Here is a 23464-nt window from a genome sequence, read left to right on the forward strand (position 1 = left end):
CTTTCATCAGTGTCTTATAATTTTCTGCATACAGGTCTTTCATCTCCTTAGGTAGGTTTATTCCTAGATATTTTATTCTTTTTGTTGCAATGGTAAATGGGAGTGTTTTCTTGATTTCACTTTCAGATTTTTCATCATTAGTGTATAGGAATGCAAGAGATTTCTGTGCATTAATTTTGTATCCTGCTACTTTACCAGATTCATTGATTAGCTCTAGTAGTTTTCTGGTAGCATCTTTAGGATTCTCTCTGTATAGTGTCATGTCATCTGCATACAGTGACAGCTTTACTTCTTCTTTTCCGATTTGGATTCCTTTTATTTCCTTTTCTTCTCTGATTGCTGTGGCTAAAACTTCCAAAACTATGTTGAATAAGAGTGGTGAAACTGGGCAACCTTATCTTGTTCCTGATCTTAGTGGAAATGCTTTCAGTTTTTCACCATTGAGGACGATGTTGGCTGTGGGTTTGTCATATACGGCCTTTATTATGTTGAGCAAAGTTCCCTCTATGCCTACTCTCTGCAGGGTTTTTATCATAAATGGGTGTTGAATTTTGTCAAATGCTTTCTCTGCATCTATTGAGATGATCATATGGTTTTTCTCCTTCAGTTTGTTAATATGGTGTATCACGTTGACTGATTTGCGTATATTGAAGAATCCTTGCATTGCTGGGTTAAACCCCACTTGATGATGGTGCATGATCCTTTTAACGTGCTGTTGGATTCTGTTTGCTAGTATTTTGTTGAGGATTTTTCATCTATGTTCATCAGTGATATTGGCCTGTAGTTTTCTTTCTTGTGACATCTTTGTCTGCTTTTGGTATCAGGGTGACGCTGGCCTCGTAGAATGAGTTTCGGAGTGTTCCTCCCTCTGCTACATTTTCGAAGAGTTTGTGGATAGGTGTTAGCTCTTCTCTAAATGTTTGATAGAATTCGCCTGTGAAGCCATCTGGTCCTGGGCTTTTGTATGTTGGAAGGTTTTTAATCACAGTTTCAATTTCAGTGCTTGTGATTGGTCTGTTCATATTTTCTATTTCTTCCTGATTCAGTCTTGGCACGTTGTGCATTTCTAAGAATTTGTCCATTTCTTCCAGGTTGTCCATTTTATTGGCATAGAGTTGCTTGTAGTAATCTCTCATAATCTTTTGTATTTCTGCAGGGTCAGTTGTTACTTCTTTTTCATTTCTGATTCTATTGAATTGAGTCTTCTCCCTTTTTTTCTTGATGAGTCTGGCTAATGGTTAATCAATTTGTTTATCTTCTCAGAGAACCAGCTTTTAGTTTTATTGATCTTTGCTATCGTTTCCTTCTTTTCTCTTTCATTTATTTCTGATCTGATTTTTATGATTTCTTTCCTTCTAACTTTGGGGTTTTTTTGTTCTTCTTTCTCTAATTGCTTTAGGTGCAAGGTTAGGTTGTTTATTCGAGGTGTTTCCTGTTTCTTAAGGTAGGATTGTATTGCTATAAACTTCCCTCTTAGAACTGCTTTTTCTGCATCCCATAGGTTTTGGGTCGTCGTGTTCTCCATTGTCATTTGTTTCTAGGTATTTTTTGATTTCCTGTTTGATTCCTTTGGTGATCACTTCGTTATTAAGTAGTGTCTTGTTTAGCCTCCATGTTTTTGTATTATGTACAGATCTTTTCCTGTAATTGATATCTACTCTCATAGTATTGTGGTCAGAAAAGATACTTGATAGAATTTAAATTTTCTTAAATTTACCAAGGCTTGATTTGTGACCCAAGATATGATCTATCCTGGAGAATATTCCCTGAACACTTGAGAAAAATGTGTATTCTGTTCTTTTTGGATGGAATGTCCTATAAATATCAATTAAGTCCATCTTGTTTAATGTATCATTTAAAGCTTGTGTTTCCTTATTTATTTTCATTTTGGATGATCTGTCCATTGGTGAAAGTGGGGTGTTAACGTCTCCTACTATGAATGCGTTACTGTCAATTTCCCCTTTTATGGCTGTTAGTATTTGCCTTATGTATTGAGGTTCTCCTATGTTGGGTGCATAAATATTTACAATTGTTATATCTTCTTTTGGGATCGATCCCTTGATCGTTATGTAGTGTCCTTCTTTGTCTCTTCTAATAGTCTTTATTTTAAAGTCTCTTTTGTGTGATATGATAATTGCTACTCCAGCTTTCTTTTGATTTCCATTTGCATGGAATAACTTTTCCATCCCCTCACTCTCAGTCTGTATGTGTCTCTAGGTCTGAAATGGGTCTCTTGTAGACAACATATATATAGGTCTTGTTTTTGTATCCAGTCAGCCAATCTGTGTCTTTTGGTGGAAGCATTTAGTCCATTTACATTTAAGGTAATTATCGATATGTATGTTCCTATTACCACTATCTTAATTGTTTTGGGTTCGTTATTGTAGGTGTTTTCCTTCTCTTGTGTTTCCTGCCTAGAGAATTTCCTTTAGCATTTGTTGTAAAGCTGGTTTGGTGGTGCTGAACTCTCTCAGCTTTTGCTTGTCTGTAAAGGTTTTAATTTCTCCATCAAATCTGAATGAGATCCTTGCTGGGTAGAGTAATCTTGGTTGCAGCTTCTTCTCCTTCATCACTTTAAATATGTCCTGCCAGTCCCTTCTGGCTTGCAGAGTTTCTGCTGAAAGATCAGATGTTAACCTTATGGGGATTCCCTTGTGTGTTATTTGTTGTTTTTCCCTATGTTTTCTTTGTATTTAATTTTTGACAGTTTGATTAATATGTGTCTTGCCATGTTTCTCTTTGGATTTATCCTGTATGGGACTCTCTGTGCTTCCTGGACTTGATTAACTATTTCCTTTCCCATATTAGGGAAGTTTTCAACTATAATTTCTTCAAATATTTTCTCAGTCCCTTTCTTTTTCTCTTTTTTTGGAACCCCTATAATTCGAATGTTGGTGTGTTTAATGTTGTCCCAGAGGTCTCTGAGACTGTCCTCAGTTCTTTTCATTCTTTTTTCTTTATTGTGCTCTGCAGTAGTTATTTCCACTATTTATTCTTCCAGGTCACTTATCCGTTTTTCTGCCTCAGTTATTCTGCTATTGATCCCATCTAGAGTATTTTTAATTTCATTTTTTGTGTTGTTCATCGTTGCTTGTTTCATCTTTCATTCTTCTAGATCCTTGTTAAATGTTTCTTGCATTTTCTCTATTTCCAAGATTTTGGATCATCTTTACTAGCATTATTCTGAATTCTTTTTCAGGTAGACTGCCTATTTCCTCTTCATTTGTTAGGTCTGGTGGCTTTTTACCTTGCTTCTTCATCTGCTGTGTGCTTTTCTGTCTTCTCATTTTGCTTTTCTTACTGTGTTTGGGGTCTCCTTCTTTGCAGGCTGCAGGTTCGTAGTTCCCGTTGTTTTTGGTGTCTGTCCCCAGTGGGTAAAGTTGGTTCAGTGGGTTGTGTAGGCTTCCTGGTCGAGGGGACTAGTGCCTGTGTTCTGGTGGATGAAGGTGGATTTTGTCTTTCTGGTGGGCAGGTCCACGTCTGGTGGTGTGTTTTGGAGTGTCTGTGGCCTTATGATTTTAGGCAGCCTCTCTGCTAATGGGTGGGGTTGTGTTCCTGTCTTGCTAGTTGTTCGGCATAGGGTGTCCAGCACTGTAGCTTGCTGGTCGTTGAGTGAAGCTGGGTGCTGGTGTTAAGATGGATATCTCTGGGAGATTTTCGCTGTTTGATATTATGTGGAGCTGGGAGGTCTCTTGTGGAGCAGTGACCTAAAGTTGGCTCTCCCACCTCAGAGGCACAGCACTGACTCCTGGCTGCAGCACCAAGAGCCTTTCATCCACACGGCTCAGAATAAAGGAGAGAAAAAGTAGAAAGGAAAGAAAGCAAGAAAAAGAAAGAAAGAAAAGAAGGAAGGAAGGAGGGAGGGACGCAGGAAGGAAAGAAAGAAAGAAGGTAAAATAAAGTAAGATAAAATAAAATAAAGTTATTAAAATAAAACATAATGGTTAAGAAGAAAACTTTTTTTTAAAGAAAAAAACCCAAAAAGTGGATGGATACAACCCTAGGACAAATGGTGGAAGCAAAGCTATACAGACAAAATCTCCCAAGCATACACATACACACTCACAAAAAGAGGAAAAGGGGAAAAAAATCATAAATCTTGCTCTCAAAGTCCACCTCCTCAATTTGGGATGATTCGTTGTCTATTCATGTATTCCACAGATGCAGGGTACATCAAGTTGATTGTGGAGCTTTAATCCGCTGTTCCTGAGGCTGCTGGGAGAGATTTCCCTTTCTCTTCTTTGCACAGCTCCAGGGGCTCAGCTTTGGATTTGGCCCTGCCTCTGCGTGTAGGTCGCTGGAGGGTGTCTGTTCGCTCAGACAGGACGGGGTTAAAGGAGCAGCTGCTTCGGGGCCTCTGGCTCACTCAGGCCGTGGGGGGGGAGGGAGGGGCACAGAGTGCGTGCGGGGCAGGTCTGCGGCGGCGGAGGCCAGCGTGACGTTGCACCAGGCTGAGGCGCGCCGAGCGTTCTCCCGGGGAAGTTGTCCGTGGATCCCGGGACCCTGGCGGTGGTGGGCTGCACAGGCTCCCCGGAAGCGGGGTGTGGAGAGTGACCTGTGCTCGCACACAGGCTTCTTGGTGGCGGCAGCCGCAACCTTAGCGTCTCATGCCCGTCTCTGGGGCCCGCGCTTTTAGCCGCGGCTCGCGCCCGTCTCTGGAGCTCCTTTAAGCAGCGCTCTTAATCCCTTCTCCTCGTGCACCAGGAAACAAAGAGGTAAGAAAAAGTCTCTTGCCTCTTCGGCAGGTCCAGACTTTCCCCCAGACTCCCTCCCGGCTAGCCGCGGTGCACTAACCCCTTCAGGCGGTGCACTAACCCCTTCAGGCTGTGTTCACGCCGCCAACCCCATCCCTCTCCGGGCGCTCCGACCGAAGCCGGAGCCTCAGCTCCCAGCCCCCGCCCGTCCCGGCGGGTGAGTAGACAAGCCTCTCGTCCTGGTGAGTGCCGGTCGGCACCGATCCTCTGTGCGGGAATCTCTCTGCTTTGCCTTCCGCACCCCTGTTGCTGTGCTCTCCGCCGCGGCTCCGAAGCTTCCCCCTCCACCACCCACAGTCTCCGCCCGCGAAGGGGCTTCCTAGTGTGTGGAAACTTTTCCTCCTTCACAGCTCCCTCCTAGAGGTGCAGGTTCCGTCCCTATTCTTTTGTCTCTGTTTATTCTTTTTTCTTTTGCCCTACCCAGGTATGTGGGGACTTTCTTACCTTTGGGGAGGTCTGAGGTCTTCTGCCAGCGTTCAGTAGGTGTTCTGTAGGAGTTGTTCCACATGTAGATGTATTTCTGGTGTATCTGTGGGGAGAAAGGTGATCTCCGTGTCTTACTCTTCCGCCAGCTTCCCCGGTGATCCCTAGACCTACTTTAAAACAAAGAGATCAAGTCTCCTGACTCGCATATTAATGCTATAATGTTGCTTTCTTTTTTTAAAAGAATTATTTTATTTATTTATTTTTGGCTGTGTTGGGTCTTCACTGCTGCACGTGGGCTTTCTCTTGTTGCGGCAAGCGGGGACTAGTCTTCGTTGCGGTGCGTGGGCTTCTCATTACAGTGGCTTCTCTTGTTGCGGACCATGGGCTCTAGGCATGTGGGCTTCAGTAATTGTGACACACGAGCTCAGTAGTTGTGGCTCATGGGCTCTAGAATGCAGGCTCAGTAGTTGTGGTGCATGGGCTTAGTTGCTCCACAGCATGTGGGATCTTCCTGGACCAGGACTCGAACCCTTGTCCCCTCCATTGGCAGGTGGATTCTTAACCACTGTGCCACCAGGAAAGCCCTATTGCTTTCTTTTTAGGTATGCACTGGTAATGTCAATATCAAAATGATATCAAGACATAAGTTATTTTAAAATCACTTACTTTAAATTAATATGGAAGAAGTGAACTTTCATAGACATATGGGTTTGCAGTGTCTGCTTGTCATCTGTTTGTGGACTGTTGGCATAAAAGATTTTTAGGGTAACCCTTTTTGAAGCAACTTGATTTTATTACATTCACTATTCCTCTTTCTCATTGAGCAACAACAAACTTACCTGTCTCTTCCACATTACAACCCTTCAAATAGGCTAGACAGAGAGTAGAAGAATGTAATAAGCAAACTCATGCTTTGGAATTAAATAAAAGTGAGCGTGTACTCATTGCTGACTTTGCATGTCTTGATCAAAATTAATTTCTGAGAGTATCCTCTTTCATAAAATTGGCTTATTAATATCTACCTCTTAGGGTTTGGGTAGATTATCACATAAAGTACCTGGTGCATACTCTAACTTACAGTGAGCTCTCAACATTCTCTATTATTTGAAGCATGCCGCACCTTTTTTCCAAGAGACTTTTCAAGTATAATATGTTCCACTCCTTTAACCCTTTCCGGTGGAACATGAGTTTTAGATTCCTTACCCTCTGAACCACACTCCATGCAAGAGCCTATGTCCTTTTGAAACACTGTCCTACTGAAAATGGTGCCATAGATATCAGGTGATTTTATTGAGAGCACTGATATTCTGATGTAGAAAGATAGGGGTGCAACATAGGACTGCCTCAATCCTGGTACTTATTTCTAAATAGAACACTTTTCTTAATAGAGACCATGATTAGTTTGCCTCTTTTCTTCTTCTTTTCTTTTTTGTTTGTTGGGGGTTTTTTGTAGCTTTATTACTTTTTTTTTTTAACCTATATTGAGCTTGTAGCAGTTAATTTGTTGCTACGTTTTTCACATCACATCTTAGTAAACAGATTCTCCCACATACTACATGTGTATACTGCATGAGTATAGTTGATTTTGAGCCTCAGTTGAAGATATCTGTTAAATTCCATTTTGCTCATTTGGGCCAAGCATTTCTGCTAGTTGAGATCACTTGGAATATTGACTTTCCTGTCACTATATCCTTCCAAATCCTGAATCTTACTCAAGTGTGAAATGTTGCCTTATCTATCTTTACCCAAATCCCTGATAAGAGCATTGAAGAGGAGAAGGTCAAGGGCAGGAAACTGTCAGACCCATTCATCATCATAAGTCCTTGTTCACTATCTGTAGTTAATGATGCTAAATGTTCCCCATTAAATATGACAGTTACTGCAGGTTTTTGTACATACTATTTATCCTGTTTAAGGAATTGCCTTCTATTCCTAGTGTGATAAAAGTTTTTATCTGGAATGGATAAAAAGAAGTTTATTTAGTGTGTGTGTGTGTGTGTGTGTGTGCGCGCGCATGCGTGTATCTCCTGTCATAATCGTCATCTTTCTACTTTGATAATATGAATATATTAATCTTCTAATAGTATTTCAGTTTGCTAATATTTTGGTTTGGTTTTTGGATCTCTGTTTGTCAAGGAGATTGGCCAAATTTTGTTGTCAAGGTTATCAAATAATGCATTGAGAAGAATTTCCTAAAAAAGTTTATGTGATTTTAAAGTGATATGCTCATGAGATATCTCATAGAATTCATTTGTAAGGAAATGTACATGAATTTACAGATACATTTGTATATTTCTTTTGCCAAAAAAATGCACTTATTTTTCCCAAATTTTAATTTTAATAATCTTATAAACATATGGAAGTTTGAGAAAATATTAGAAACATATTTTATACCTTTTATACCCTTCACCTTACCAAACACTTTGTCATTTGTCTTGTTTCATATATATATATAAATTTACACAACACGTGTGTGTATGTGTGTATATAGCTATATATATACACATATTTATGCTTTGATTTGCTGAACCTCTTGAAAGCAGTCAGACATTTAACCCATAATAGTTCAGAATGCGTCTCATAAGAATAGGCCATTTTCCCAGAAAACCAGAATACTATTTTCACGATTGAGATGTATAAATCCAAAATGTTATCTAATATATACTCCATGTTCAAATTTATCTGTTCCAAATATTCCACGCATTTCATATGTCTTGGGCCCAAGATCCAATCAAGGCTTACACATTTCCTTTGGATATTATGCTGTAATATCTAAACTCTTAATTTAGAATATTTCCCTTGTTATATTGTTGTTGTTATTTTGTTTTCATGACATTGGCATTTTTCTAAAGCCTAGGACAATTTATTATAAAATGTTCAATATTCTATATTTGATGGTTAGATCTAGTGTAAATATTTTAGCATAAATATGATATAAGCAATATTGTCTTTTTTCAGTGAATCACATCAGTAGTCATATGGTGTCATATATTTCTATTACTATTAGTATGTCCAAGTACCTATTTCTGTGATACAGTAATGATAAGCATTATGAAACTATAAAATATGTCATCACCTGAACAAGCATATTTCATTTGTGAGAAAGAATGTTGTGGCTGTGTAATCTTTTCTTTCTAATGAAATTTTATTTAAATACTTTAAATTTTATACTTGCTCTAAAAATATCTGATAATATTATATTTAAAACATTATTTACATAAGCCTTCTTAGATTTTCAAGTATTTTAACAGATGTGTGATCTTTCTTATCTTTTTAATATACTTTTTAGGCTAAAAAAGGGGGAGAAAACCCTGAAATATAAAATTCTGTGATTTTTTTCCCACCCAGGCCTGCTTTAAATAGAAACATAGATGATAGATAGAAAGGTGGATTGATAGAATTTATCTAAGTGTTCCTTAATTGTGGGAGCGCTTATGCACACACATTTTGTATAAATTAATGCTTCAAAAAAAAAGGCCTTGGTTAATTATACAGTGTGTAAAGGTTGGCCTTTACACACTGTATATCTGGGAAAGGGAGAACAGAGGATTGAGTATATCAGATTGACAGCTCTCACTTGAGTTTATCCCTCCTGCTTTCCAGACCCATATATTCATCTATTTAATAGATATCTCAACTTGATTGTTCTAGAAACATCACAAATTTGAATGTCTCAAATTAGTACTCCTTTCATTTCTTCCCTAACCGAAACTTTGTCCTCTCTTTCACATACCGATGAATAAAATAGTCACTATTCCCAACTCTGCTCTTAATCATTCCTCTTATTTAACAATCACAGGCAGTCAAGTCACCAAGTTCTATTGATTTTTGTCTCTTAATGTCCTTCAAATCTCACTTTCAAACTTACAATTTCTGCCTTAATTTACAATCTCATCAAGTGTTTGCAAGGAAGTGACAATTTCCTAAATGGTCTACCTACCTTAACCGCCTTCATGAAATCTTTGTTTTATAATAGAGCCAGGATAGTCTTTGACAAAAAATCCAAGTATTATTATTCTCATTTACATTATAAAAACCTATCAAAATCTTGATTGACTTAAAAAACAAACTCCTGTCATCCACCAGAGGGCAGACAGCAGAAACAAGAAGCACTATAGTCCTGCAGCCTGTGTAACAAAAACCACATTCACAGAAATATAGACAAGATGAAAAGGCAGAGGGCTATATACTAGATGAAGGAACAAGATAAAACCCCAGAAAAACAACTAAATGAAGGGGAGATAGGCAACGTTCCAGAAAAAGAATTCAGAATAATGATAGCGAAGATGATCCAGGACCTTGGAAAAAGAATGGAGGCAAAGATTGAGAAGATGCAAGAAATGTTTAAAAAAGATCTAGAAGAATTAAAGAACAAAAATAGACGAACAATACAATAACTGAAATGAAAAATACACTACAAGGAATCAATAGTGGTATAACTGAAGCAGAAGAACAGATAAGTGACCTGGAAGAAACAATGGTGGAATTCACTGCTGTGGAACAGAATAAAGAAAAAAGAATGAAAAGAAATGAAAACAGCCTAAGAGACCTCTGGGACAACATTAAATGCAACAACATTCGCAATATAGGGGTCCCAGAATGAGAAGAGAGAGAGAAAGGACCTGAGAAAATATTTGAAGAGACTGTAGTCGGAAACTTCCCTAACATGGGAAAGGAAATAGCCACCCAAGTCCAGGAAGCACAGCGAGTCCCCTACAGGATAAACCCAAGGAGAAACATGCCAAGACACATAGTAATCAAATTGGCAAAAATTAAAGACGAAGAAAAATTATTGAAAGCAGCAAGGGAAAAACGACAAATAACACTCAAGGGAACTCCCATAAGGTTAACAGCAGATTTCTCAGCAGTAACTCTACAAACCAGGAGTGGCATGATAAACTTAAAATGATGAAAGGGAAGAACCTACAGCCAAGATTACTCTACCCAGCAAGGATCTAATTCAGATTTGATGGAGAAATCAAAAGCTTTACAGACAAGCAAAAGCTAAGAGAGTTCAGCACTACCACCAAACCAGCTCTACAACAAAAACTAAAGGAACTTCTCTAAGTGGGAAACACAAGAGAAGAAAAGGACCTACAAAAACAAACTGAAAACAATTAAGAAAATGGTAATAGGAACATACATATCAATAATTACCTTAAATGTGAATGGATTAAATGCTCCAATGAAAAGACAGAGGCTTGCTAAATGTATACAAAAACAAGACCCATATATATGCTGTCCACAAGAGACCCACTTCAGACCTAGGGACACATACAGACTGAAAGTGAGGGGATAGAAAAAGATATTCCATGCAAATGGAATTCAAAAGAAAGCTGGAGTAGCATACTCAGATAAAATAGACTTTAAAATAAAAAATGTTACAAGAGACAAGGAAGGACACTACATAATGATCAAGGGATCAATCCAAGAAGAAGATATAACAATTATAGATATATATGCACCCAACATAGGAGCACCTCAATACATAAGGCAACTGATAACAGCTATAAAAGAGGAAATCAACAGTAACACAATGATAGTGGGAGACTTTAACACCTCACTAACACCAATAGACAGATCATCCAAACAAGGAAACACAAGCTTTAAAAGATACAGTAGATCAGATAGATTTAACTGATATTTATAGGACATTCCATCAAAAACAGCAGATAACACTTTCTTCTCCAGTGCACACAGAACATTCTCCAGGAAGATCACATTTTGGGTCACAAATCAAGCCTTAGTAAATTTAAGAAAATTGAAATCATATCAAGCATCTTTTCTGACCACAACACTATGAAATTAGAAATGAATTACAGGGGAAAAAACGTAAAAAACACAAACACATGGAGGCTAAACAATACATTACTAAATAACCAAGAGATCACTGAAGAAATCAAAGAGGAAATCAAAAAATAGCTAGAGACAAATGACAATGAAAACACAATGATCCAAAACCTATGGGATGCAGCAAAAGCAGTTCTAAGAGGGAAGTTTATAGCTATACAAGCCTACCTCAGGAGCAAGAAAAATTTCAAATAAACAATGTAACATTACACATAAAGGAACTAGAGAAAGAAGAACAAACAAAACCCAAAGTTAGCAGAAGGCAAGAAATCATAAAGATCAGAGCAGAAATAAATGAAATAGAAACAAAGAAAACAATAGCAAAGATCAATAAAGCTAAAAGCTAGTTCTTTGAGAAGATAAACAAAATTGATAAAGCATTAGTCAGACTCAGCAAGAAAAAGAGGGAGAGGACTCAAATCAATAAAATTAGAAATGAAAAAGGAGAAGTTATAACAGACACCACAGAAATACAAAGTATCCTAAGAGAGTACTAAAAGCAAATCTATGCCAATAAAATGGACAACCTGGAAGAAATGGACAAATTCTTAGAAAGGTATAACCTTCTAAGACTGAACCAGGAAGAAATAGAAATTATGAACAGAACAATCACAAGTAATGAAATTGAAACTGTGATTAAAAATCTTCCAACAAACAAAAGTCCAGGACCTGATGGCTTCACAGGTGAATACTATCAAACATTTAGAGAAGAGCTAACACCCATCCTTCTCAAACTCTTCCAATAAATTGCAGGCGAAGGAACACTCCCAACCTCATTCTATGAGGCCATCATTACCCTGATACCAAAACCAGAGAAAGATACTACAAAATAAGAAAATTACAGACCAATATCACTGATGAATATAGATGCAAAAATCCTCAACAAGATACTAGCAAACAGAATGCAACAACACATTAAAATGATCATCCACCATGATCAAGTGGGATTTATCCCAGCGATGCAAGGATTCTTCAATATACGCAAATCAGTCAACGTGATACACCATATTAACAAATTGAAGAATAAAAACCATATGATCCTCTCAATAGATGCAGAAAAAGCTTTTGACAAAATTCAACACCCATTTATGATAAAAAGTCTCTAGAAAGTGGGCATAGAGGAAACCTACCTCAAAATAATAAAGGCCATATGTGACAAACCCACAGCAAACATCATTCTCCATGGTGAAAACTGAAAGCATTTGCTCTAAGATGAGGAACAAGACAAGAATGGCAACTCTCACCACTATTATTCAACAGTTTTGGAAGTCCTAGCCGTGGCAATCAGAGAAGAAAAAGAAATAAAAGGAAGCCAAATTGGAAAAGAAGAAGTAAAACTGTCAGTTTGCAGATGACATGATACTATACATACAGAATCCTAAAGTGGCCACCAGAAAACTACAAGAGCTAATCAATGAATTTGGTAAAGTTGCAGGATACAGAATTAATGCACAGAAATCTCTTGCATTCCTATACACTAATGATGAAAAATCTGAAAGAGAAATTAAGGAAACACTCCCATTTACCACTGCAACCAAAAGAATAAAATGCCTAGGAATAAACCTCCCAGGGAGACAAAAGGCCTGTATGCAGAAAACTATAAGATACTGATGAAAGAAATCAAAGAAGATACCAACAGATGGAGAGATATACCATATTCTTGGATTGCAAGAATCAATATTGTGAAAATGACTATACTACCCAAAGCAATCTACAGATTCAATGCAATCCCTATCAAGTTACCAATGGCATTTTTTACAGAACTAGAACAAAAAAATCTTAAAATTTGTATGAAGACACAAAAGACCCCGAATAGCCAAAGCAGTCTTGCAGGGAAAAAATGGAGCTGTTGGAATCAGACTCCCTGACTACAGACTATACTATAAAGCAACAGTAATCAAGATAATATGGTACTGGCACAAAAACAGAAATATAGAGCAATGGAACAGGATAGAAAGCCCAGAGATAAACCCACGCACCTGTGGTCAACTAACCTATGACAAAGGAGGCAAGGATATACAGTGGAGAAAGATAGCCTCTTCAATAAGTGTTGCTGGGAAAACTGGACAGCTATATGTAAAAGAATTAAATTAAAACACCCCCTAACACCATACACAGAAGTAAATTCAAAATGGATTAGAGACCTAAATATAAGACCAGGAACTGTAAAACTCTTAGAGGAAAACATAGGAAGAACACTCTTTGATAGCAAGGTATTTTTTGATCCACCTCCTAGAGTAATGGAAATAAAAATAAAAATAAACAAATGGGAGCTAATGAAACTTAAAAGCTTTTGCACAGCAAAGGAAACCATAAACAAGATGAAAAAGGCAACCTTCAGAATGGGGGAAAATATTTGCAAATCAATCATCGAACAAAGGATTAATCTCCAAAATACATAAACAGCTCAGGCAGCTCAATATTAAAAAAACAACCCAATCCAAAAATGGGCAGAGGACCTAAATAGATATTTCTCCAAAGAAGACGTACAAATGGCCAAGAAGCACATGAAAAGCTGCTCAACATCACTAACTAGTAGAGAAATACAAATCAAAACTACAATGAGGTATCACCTCACACCAGTTAGAATGGGCTTCATCAGAAAATCTACAAACAATAAATGCTGAAGAGGGTGTGGAGAAAAGGGAACCCTCTTGCCCTGTTCTTGGGAATGTAAACTGATACAGCCACTATGGAGAACAGTATGGAGGTTCCTTAAAAAACTAAAAATAGAATTACCATATGATCCAGCAATCCCACTACTGGGCATATACCCAGAGAAAACCATAATTCAAAAATACGCATGCACCCCAATGTTCATTGCAGCACTATTTACAGTGGCAGGTCATGGAAGCAACCTAAATGCCCATCGGCGAATGGATAAAGAAGATGTGGTATATATATACAATGGAATGTTACTCAGCCATAAAAAGTAACTAACTTGAGTCATTTGTGAAGACGTGGATGCACCTAGAGACTGTCATACAGAGTGGAGTAAGTCAAAAAGCAAATATCGTATATTAATGCATATATGTGGAACCTAGAAAATGGTACATATGAACTGGTTTGCAGAGCAGGAATTGAGACACAGATGTAGAAAACAAACGTATGGACACCAAGGGAGGAAAGAGGCGGGGTTAGAGGTTGTGGTGTGATGAACTGGGAGTTTGGTATTGACATGTATACACTGATGTGTATAAAATGGATGACTAATAAGAAAAAATAATTAAAAAAAAAAGGGCTTCCGTGGTGGCGCAGTGGTTGAGAGTCCGCCTGCCGATGCAGGGGACATGGGTTCGTGCCCCGGTCTGGGAAGATCCCACATGCCGCGGAGCGGCTGGGCCCGTGAGCCATGGCTGCTGACCCTGTGTGTCCGGAGCCTGTGCTCTGCAATGGGAGAGGCCACAACAGTGAGAGACCCGCATACCACAAAAAAAAAAAAAAATAGGAAATTGAATACAAGAAGAAAGAAAAGTGTAGATTTCCACGTTCAATGATCTAATATTATCCTTAGCTCTGGTTATATGTGAACATATATATGAATTAAAAAAAAAGACAACTCAAAAAATACCCAAACTCCTTATGAGATGGCTCTTTTTCAGCTCTATTTTCAAATACCAAATGTATGTCTATGGTTTAGTCACCATGACCAACATACAGAGATATTTTAGGTTCTGACTCTGTCATTCTTCCATGCATTATGCATGCATGCTTTCCCGTGCTAAGCTGTTGGAATTCAAGAAGAGCAAAAGCATACATGCTCTCTGTTTTCATAGAACTTAGAATGCAGAGAGTAATTTAAACTGACAAAGATAAAAAGAAAAGGGTGGAAAGAGTGTGGAGAAAAGGGAACCCTCTTGCACTGTTGCTGGGAATGTAAATTGATACAGCCACTCTGGAGAACAGTATGGAGGTTCCTTTAAAAACTAAAAATAGGACTACCATATGACCCAGCAATCCCACTACTGGGCATATACCCTGAGAAATCCATAATTCAAAAAGAGTCATGTACCAAAAAGTTCATTGCAGCTCTATTTACAATAGCCAGGACATGGAAGCAACCTAAGTGTCAATCATCAGATGAATGGATAAAGAAGATGTGGCACATATATACAATGGGATATTACTCAGCCATAAAAAGAAACAAAATTGAGTTATTTGCAGTGAAGTGAATGGACCTAGGGACTGTCATACAGAGTGAAGTAAGTCAGAAAGAGAAAAACAAATACTGTATGCTAATGCATATGTATATGGAATCTAAAAAAAAAAAAAAGGTTCTTAAGAACCTATGGGAAGGACAGGAATAAAGACACAGACGTAGAGAATGGGCTTGAGGACACGGGTAGGGGGAAGGGTAAGCTGGGACGAAGTGAGAGAGTGGCATGGACATATATACACTACCAAATGTAAAATAGGTAGCTAATGGAGAGCAGCCGCATTGCACAGGGAGATCAGCTCAGTGCTTTGTGACCACCTAGAGGGGTGGGATAGGGCGGGTGGGAGGAAGATGCAAGAGGGAGGAGAAATGGGGATAAATGTATATGTATAGCTGATTTACTTTGCTATAAAGTGGAAACTAACACACCATTGTAAAGCAATTATACTCCAATAAAGATGTTTATAAAAAGAAAGGAAAGGTTCTGTTCTCCTGTAAACTCATTTGTCATCTTATAAATTGAATTACCTTAATTAGTTCTCATTTTCTTCTCTATATAATGAAAATACTATTTCATAGGGGTTCCTTGTAGATTGAAAACAATAACAAAAGTAGTGGAGAAAAGAGAAATGTGAGACCCATTCTATCAGAGAAGAGCTAAAACTAAACTTTGTAACAGGCTTTGGACAATGGATAGAGAATGAGTACAAAGAAAGGAGCTAAAGAAGATTGAAATATCATGTTGATCTAATGGGAAAGAATATAATGAGGGATCTCATTAAAAAAATAAAGTTTGAAGATGATTGGAAACAAGATAAACTTGGAAAATAATTTTGAGGTCTCCCAAAGTACGATCAGGTTATTGATAAATAACAGAAATTTGCAAATATGGATCAAGAAATTGGACAAATTGTAGTCATTCTTGTAGAAGTGATAGTTAAATCCTGATATGAGGTCCGAGATAGTACAGATTGAAAAACACAAAGGCCCAAGGACAAATTTTGGTGAGTGAAACCACTCACAAATGGAGAGAAAAGAAGCAAGCTTTGGTGAAGTGGGGAGTAAAGGGATATAAAAAATGAGAAGGTATTTCAGTGTTACAGGAGTTAAAAAAGAAGGGAGATTCAGTTATTGAGGTCTCAGTTTTGTGAATTTGCAGGTTATCAGGAATCTGTGAGAGATCATTTTTTAGTAGAGAAAAGGATATACAAGTTGCTTTGCAATTAACTGAATGGAATGTAGAGAGTATAGACGTAGAAGCAGTGACCATAGACTATTTCTATAAGCATTTCAATATAATAACATTTTAAAAGATAACTCTATAAGGTGAATTCAAAGGGAGTCAAAGAAAAGAGTAAAAGCTTTTTAGGCAAATGGAGAGAAATATTATATGCCAAGGGGAAGGAGCTAGCAGAGAAGAATTTTGAAAATGGCAGAGATAAAATAATTCATAAAGCAAAATTCTTAATACAGGAGGGGATAGAATTTTTAGCACAAAGGCTGAAGTTAGCCTTAAATTAAAAATGGAATACCACCAATTCCTTAAAATTAGTTGAAGCAGAAGAGAAAAAATGAAAGTTAATGAGTTTGGAGAGATGAGTGATGTAAATTCTTACACAGGGGTGGTCATCTAGGGTGAGGTGGGAAGAGAGGAAGTTCTAGAAGAAAATGATGTTGGAAATGTAGAAAGAGCTGCCTTTTGGAATATTTTAGTAGAAAAGTAGGAATAAGTAAAACAATTATTAGCCCAGCTAAAGCTAAAAACTGGAGGTTGTCAGCCAGGAAACTGGCAATGATAAATCGTTTTATTCTAAAACGTCTGGGAATGAAGGAAATTAGGAGTTTACATTGGAACCAGGATGAGCACTGAGGGCTGAAAAGATGTTAAATAACATCACTTTGGAGGAAATCAGTTGGGAACAGTGTATTAAAACAATAATAAATGGAGAACATTGAGGAATTATCCAGGTTTGGGGTTGTGAATGCCAGTTAAGGTAGAAGATTAAGAGGACAGAATATTTCAGAGTTTTAGGAGGCGCACAGGTATAATGGCTGACTTTGAAGGAAAATATATGAAATTAAAGAACAAATTCAGTAACTGTGAACAAGTATGAGATAGTAAAGAATCACATGCTGGTCAGAGAGTGAAATTTCCAGATACCTTAAAAGAGGAACAATTCTAAATAGCAAATTTGTTCTATTTGAATATAAAATATTGAGGCAGGAATTAAACCCTCGAGTTCTACTTTATTAGCATCAGAATCTAGTAAAGAGAATGGAGATTTTCATATCTTGATTAATTTCACGCTCAGTTTCTCCTTGAATTCTGCTTCCTTAGGTGCAAATTCTACATTGATGTATTTGGAGGAAACTTAAATAAGGAGATGGATTCTGAATTTGAATCTAAATCTTAACTGTAAGTATATTTTATTTTATGTAAAATGTATCATGGAGCCTTTACACCATCAAATGTTTCACTACCCTCTTTCCTTTCTAACACAATGGAGGGGTAAACGATTTTCGTTAACTGCTCATGTTGCTTATATGAATGTTTTTTATAGGTACAGTATTGCTCTTGAGTCAATAATTCAGGTTTGAATAAAACAAATGAATATGAAAATGTTCTGTGATATAACTAGAGAGGTTCTGTTAAATTATAGTTAATGAGAGCTATTCTCAGCAAGACAGGATGTTTAATCTCATTAACAAATACCATCATTTGGCTAAATATGAAGTGCCTTAATGAATGGTTTGCATCTTTTATGTGAGAGACTTATGAGCCTATGGTTAATGTGTCCTGATTATTTGAGATAAATTAATGTAAAACAAACAACCAAATATATGCAAAACATTCGTCTAGGTACTTTTTTCCTATTAGAAAAAAGAGACATTGTAAAAAGCTATTTGATGCTGCCAGCTGCCTTCTTTATAAATAAATACAACTGCAACTATTTGGCTTTTCCTCTGGAACTTTCAAATTGTTATGGTACAAATAGTTCATTGCTTTGAGATGATTTGAAATTCTCCAAGTAGACCTTTTCTTCCTGTTTTCTCTCCATTTACTCTAAAGCAATTTTAAACATTTGTATTAAAAATATTTGTGCACCCACAAGATTGATATCTTTAGAAACAAAATAAAACATTGTAAAATATTTTAAAACAAAAATGTATTGATATTACAGAAAGGAAAGAATGACTTTAATTTAAAAAAATGGAAACCTTATTCAGAAATAAGTTCTACATGTTGTTCACAAGGTTCTTATCACTAGTGATGAGAAAGAATTTGTTTTTCTTTCTAATTCTGCTAATTATTCTTTGCAAGTTTTAAGTGTAACGTAATTATTCCAGGGGATCTGTGTATATGATCACATCCACAGACAGGCATTGACTCTACTGGTGTAATAGAAATTCAAAACAGAGCTTCTTACACTTGTTGAATTTATACTCTAGCCAGTGACTCAGGAACACCTCCAGTTTTCTGCATCCGCTCCCACTCATATATAGAAATACTTCTTAAAAATAAAGACCTATTTAAACAAATACAATATAAATAACAACTTTGATATGAATCTTATGTCCTCTTTCCTCCTGATGTACATAAGAGGAAGAAAACCTGTATACATTTACTGACATTCAATTTATTTCAGATCTAGGAATCTGTTATACAGTAAGAGTAAACCACGTTTGTCTAGATTTTTACAATTCACCAAATGCTTTGACACCCATCATTTCTCTGAGGTTATGTGTCTAGCTGAGGTCATTCAGAGAAGTGAAAAAAGCATAACCCTTGATGAAAATATTAACAAATCAATTTTACCTCAAATGGCTTAAAAACACATTCTACTCTACCAGAATTGTAAATTGTATTCTCTCCACTCTGCCAGGTGGATAAACCTATTGAGCTAATTCTGCTTTGCAAGTTTTATTTTATCAGTTATTTTCTAACAGGCTTTTACATAGTGTCAGAATTATTATAATTCTCCTACTGTCATACTAAAACAATGGAACATCTTCTAAAACATCCACTTGTTGAATAAGTGGGCCAATTTGGAAAATTTGATGTTGATTAGTAAGTAAATATAAACATATTTAAAGTAGATTGAGAAATTTTAGACTCCGTCCAGGTTCATGTTTCTAAGAGCCAGATGACTAGAATAATATTTTTAAATGATAAAACTCAGCTGGCACCATTAAAAAAATGATAGTGTGATGCCTACAAGATAGCACATAAAAAATAAAAAATAAATGGTTTTAGAACTAAAGGAATAGAACAGCAGTGATGAACAGTCCATGACAATGTTGGGAATCACTGGCTAAAAGCTCATTATAATATCATAACTAAAAATTGTAGAGTGAATGAGGCAAGGTTTCAGATATGAAGAAAGAACGAAACTAATTTTTTCTCTATACTTCACAGCTTTGAATCTAACTAGCTCATGTGATAGAAATTTGTAAAAGTAAAAAAAAAGTAATGTAAATAAATAAATTTGAACTGAAATAATAAATATAAGGAAAGGGGACAGGAAAAACAGAAACATGATCCACCTTGATTTCACAATGAAATGACATGTATTTCTTTTGAATAGAATACAAGTTTAATCAAACATTTGTAAATTAAGATTAAAAAAAAATTAACATAGGAAGCTTACAAAAGAGAACAGCTTATTCATTAACATTTGTTTTTCTTATTAAAATGCACTCTTCCTGGGGCACCTTTACAGGCTAATTTTTTTTTTTAAGTATGTGACATTATTGTCTTGATAGCAGTTATCAAATGAGCCAGGAATGTATGTCATCTCCAGGGTTTCCTAGAAGCCTGCTTCTAGGAACAGATTTTGCATCTCTTCTATAATTTTACTGAATGTCTGAAAGGTACAATAAAAGGGAATCTGTCTGCAAAGTGATCCTTTAGTTGTAAAGTGCACTTTGATATAGATAGCTCTTCAGATTAAGTGAAACCTTGTATTCAGTAATACCAAATGGTACATCTACTTTACAGCACATGTTAAATTTGGAAAGTTGTGTTAAAGCACCTAGAAATTTGTTGGTTAACAAGAGGATCAACATAAAGAATGAATTCTGTTGAAACTGTTTTTTCAGATTTTTAATTTTTATAAAAATAGAGCTAGACTCAGGGACTGATTACTACCAACGCTTACCTGGTTAGTCCCACATGACGTCTGCTCACTGATAAACTTAAAACAGTTGTTCAGACCAGACTGATGAGTGAGAATCATTGTCTCAATGATGGGAGAAATTAGATAGATTTCATTAGTGAGAGGATTTGAGGGTAGGAAGGTTTTGTTTAGTTCCACTGAATGCTTTTATGATATCTTAATGATGCCAAATTGAATATAAAGATTATAGGTTAGAGAATTTGCTTTCAATTCAAAACATGAGAATTGAAGCAGAGTTGTTACAAAGCTTTATTGTTTTGAACTTGGACAACTTAATCATTAGATATAGAACTCATATAGAGTCCAGAAGGGAAAATTTAGTCAAGTGTTTGGACATTGAAATGTGAAAAGCTAAAGAGAATTTGATTCATTTTCTGTAAATAAGATGTGACAGAAAAGTTCAGGGACATATTGTTGGAACCAGATGAATCCAAGCTTATTGTATGGTAACATTGGAAACGAATTTGTGCAATTGTCATTGTTTTAGGAAAGTTAAAGATGTAATAATACCATTAAGATTCTTTGATATATTTTTTATTTTTTATTTAATTTATTTTTGGCTGTGTTGGGTCTTCATTGCTGCGCGCGGGCTCTCTCTAGTTGCGGTGAGCCGGGGGCTACTCTTATATTTCTTATAAAATGTTACCCTTTCCTCTTTATCTAGCCCACCACTTTAATCTAAAAATAATTGGTATATTGAAAATGTCTATTCTTTTGAAATTTTTTTCAAACATAGGGATTCTTAATGTAGTGTATCATTATTCCTGTGCCATTATTCTTAGTACAAGAAGGACACAGAATGCATTTGCAGGAATGCTTGGTTTTCCCTCTCATCTTTTGTTTTCTCTATGCCCACTTATTACTTTGACTCTTGATCAAAGCCTCAGAGAATACTCTGGAGTGTTAGGGAAGGTCTGTTTTCTGGTTTCGTAAGGGCTGACCCCTACATCTTTCCAAATTATCAACCTTTCTTGGTGGTTACTTGCAAGTGCTGTGGGCAAGTGTGAGGCCTCAGGACTTGGGCATAAAGGGAGAAAACGTTTCCTTTGCTTGGAGAAGCAAGTGCTGGGAATGCTATAGTTCGTTTCTGAGATACTCTTGCTACTGGGAGCAAATTAGACACAGTAAAGGGACACACAGACACACACACATACACACAAATGAGAGCATTTTGTTGTGTGAAAGATTCACAATTCTGAAATAAAATGAAGTCCTTTTGTGTATAACTAAGAGTAGGAGAAACATACAGCTATGATTAAATTAAAGCTGTTTTGTATTCTTTTCATAGGTCTTTATGTTATTTCAAAAATATATTTATCTTCTAGTGACTATAACATGTTAAAAATTTTTAGAAAAATGTGTGGCATCTAGATTATTTTCATTGTTTCAATTCATTAAACATTTATTAAGTTTATAGTTGTGGTAAAATATTGTGCTGAATTTTGAGGGAATAAAAGATAGAAGAGATGTAACTCCTGACCTGAATGAATATTTAAATATCCCAAAAGGATTTAAATGGAGTATTTTTCAATCATACAGACAATATTACAGGCAGTATTCAGAAGCCTAAATAATATTATTAGTATAATTTAAAGTACTTTATCATTACTCTCCAAATAACTTGAGACTAATTGGTTTTAACAGTACAAGTAATTAAATAACATATTAGTGTTGATATCAAACAACTCAACATATTTTCAAACAAAATGACATAAATCTTTATAACTTGTAATTAAAGGGTTGTTTTCCATATAAAAAGTTGGTATTCACGAAATGACTAGGGTACAATAAAATAATAAATGTGCATGAGATTTTTAAAAAAATAATAAAAGATTATTGACATAGAGAAATTGAAACATCTAGTAAATATTTGTCTCTGTGCTTAACAAAAGACATGTAATAAAATGCTAAACAAACAAGTAAATATTTATAGAGCACACAAAGTCAAGTTCCAAACACATTTTGATAATAAATCTCCCATATGGTAATACCCTTGAAATTAAAGTTTGAGAAAAGTAAATAAATCACAATTGAAAAAAAATCAGGGTTTTAAAGGCAAAAGAAAAAAAAAGCTATTACCTAATAACAGCAACTTTACAGTTCTTGCATCTCGCTCAGCATCTTCCTGAAGCTTTTTCTCCAGTTCTTTTGATCTTTTGCCTGACTCCTTGCTCTCTGAACTAATTCCACTTCCCATCTTGTAGTGTTTGATACTTGCCAGTTTATTTGCTCAAACTTTTTGAAATGTAGAGCACAGCTCTGGTTTGGACATAGGATGTAAAAGCAATGCTCTGCTGAAATACCCAATAGCCCATTCCCTCATTTTCTAAGACTCTGCTTTGACTAAGGAGGTGCTTTCGAGCTGTCACCTGATCAAAGGGTAAAAACCATACAACGCTATGGCAGCTAAAGAGAAAATTCTTTATGCTTTCAGATTAAATGATTACTTCTGACACATCTTCAAACCTACTCTTCTTCCTTACAGAATAGCATACAATAATGTAGAAAGTTGTGAAAATCTGTACACTAAAGATAATCTGAAATGAACAGTTCAAATAGAATGTTTCTCACTAATAAGCGATTTAAAGTTATAATTACTAATGAACGAGCTTGTGTCTTGTTTTTAGATATATGAGTCTTGAAATTCTTCATAATCACTCTAATATCACTATCAGAATATTTATATTGAATCACCCAAATTTATAGCCTTGCTACGCTTAGATTATGACTCAAAATGACTGAGACTTAGTATCTGTCAGCCAACTAGAAAACAGCTTTTTATTTACAAAACGGAAATAAATACATGCAGTCCTTACATCTATACACATTGCTGTGTTGCCAAACATAGAATTCAACACACAGTGCCCTTAAATTACTTATTTTCGTCTCTTGGGATCGATTTCTATAAATTGAGCTTTTACTGCTTGTGAGAAAGTCAATCCATCAACATTAATTGAGGATCCGCTTGGTGTAGACACTGAAATGTGTTTGATTCAAGCAATACATTAACTCTTTGGGGCCATTAAGCAACAGCTGCTGTGCTGGAAGGACTTTGATTGATTTGGTACTGAGGGAATAAAAAGCAATATTCTTTGTAACAG

At 36.2% G+C, this 23464-nt stretch overlaps 1 protein-coding gene across 1 annotated transcript in view; it reads right to left on the reverse strand.

Annotated features, from left to right (window-relative positions):
• GNAT3 (G protein subunit alpha transducin 3) overlaps positions 1-22560 on the reverse strand; it is a 50053-nt gene extending 27493 nt beyond the window's left edge. The window contains 3 exon segments of the mRNA XM_069540995.1: positions 4396-4517; positions 6020-6052; positions 22443-22560. Coding sequence (XP_069397096.1) covers positions 4396-4517; positions 6020-6052; positions 22443-22560 — 273 coding nt within the window.
• Positions 22561-23464: the final 904 nt, after the last annotated feature.

Source organism: Delphinus delphis, chromosome 9 (assembly GCF_949987515.2).
Source record: "Delphinus delphis chromosome 9, mDelDel1.2, whole genome shotgun sequence".
Classification (NCBI taxonomy): Eukaryota; Metazoa; Chordata; class Mammalia; order Artiodactyla; family Delphinidae; genus Delphinus; species Delphinus delphis.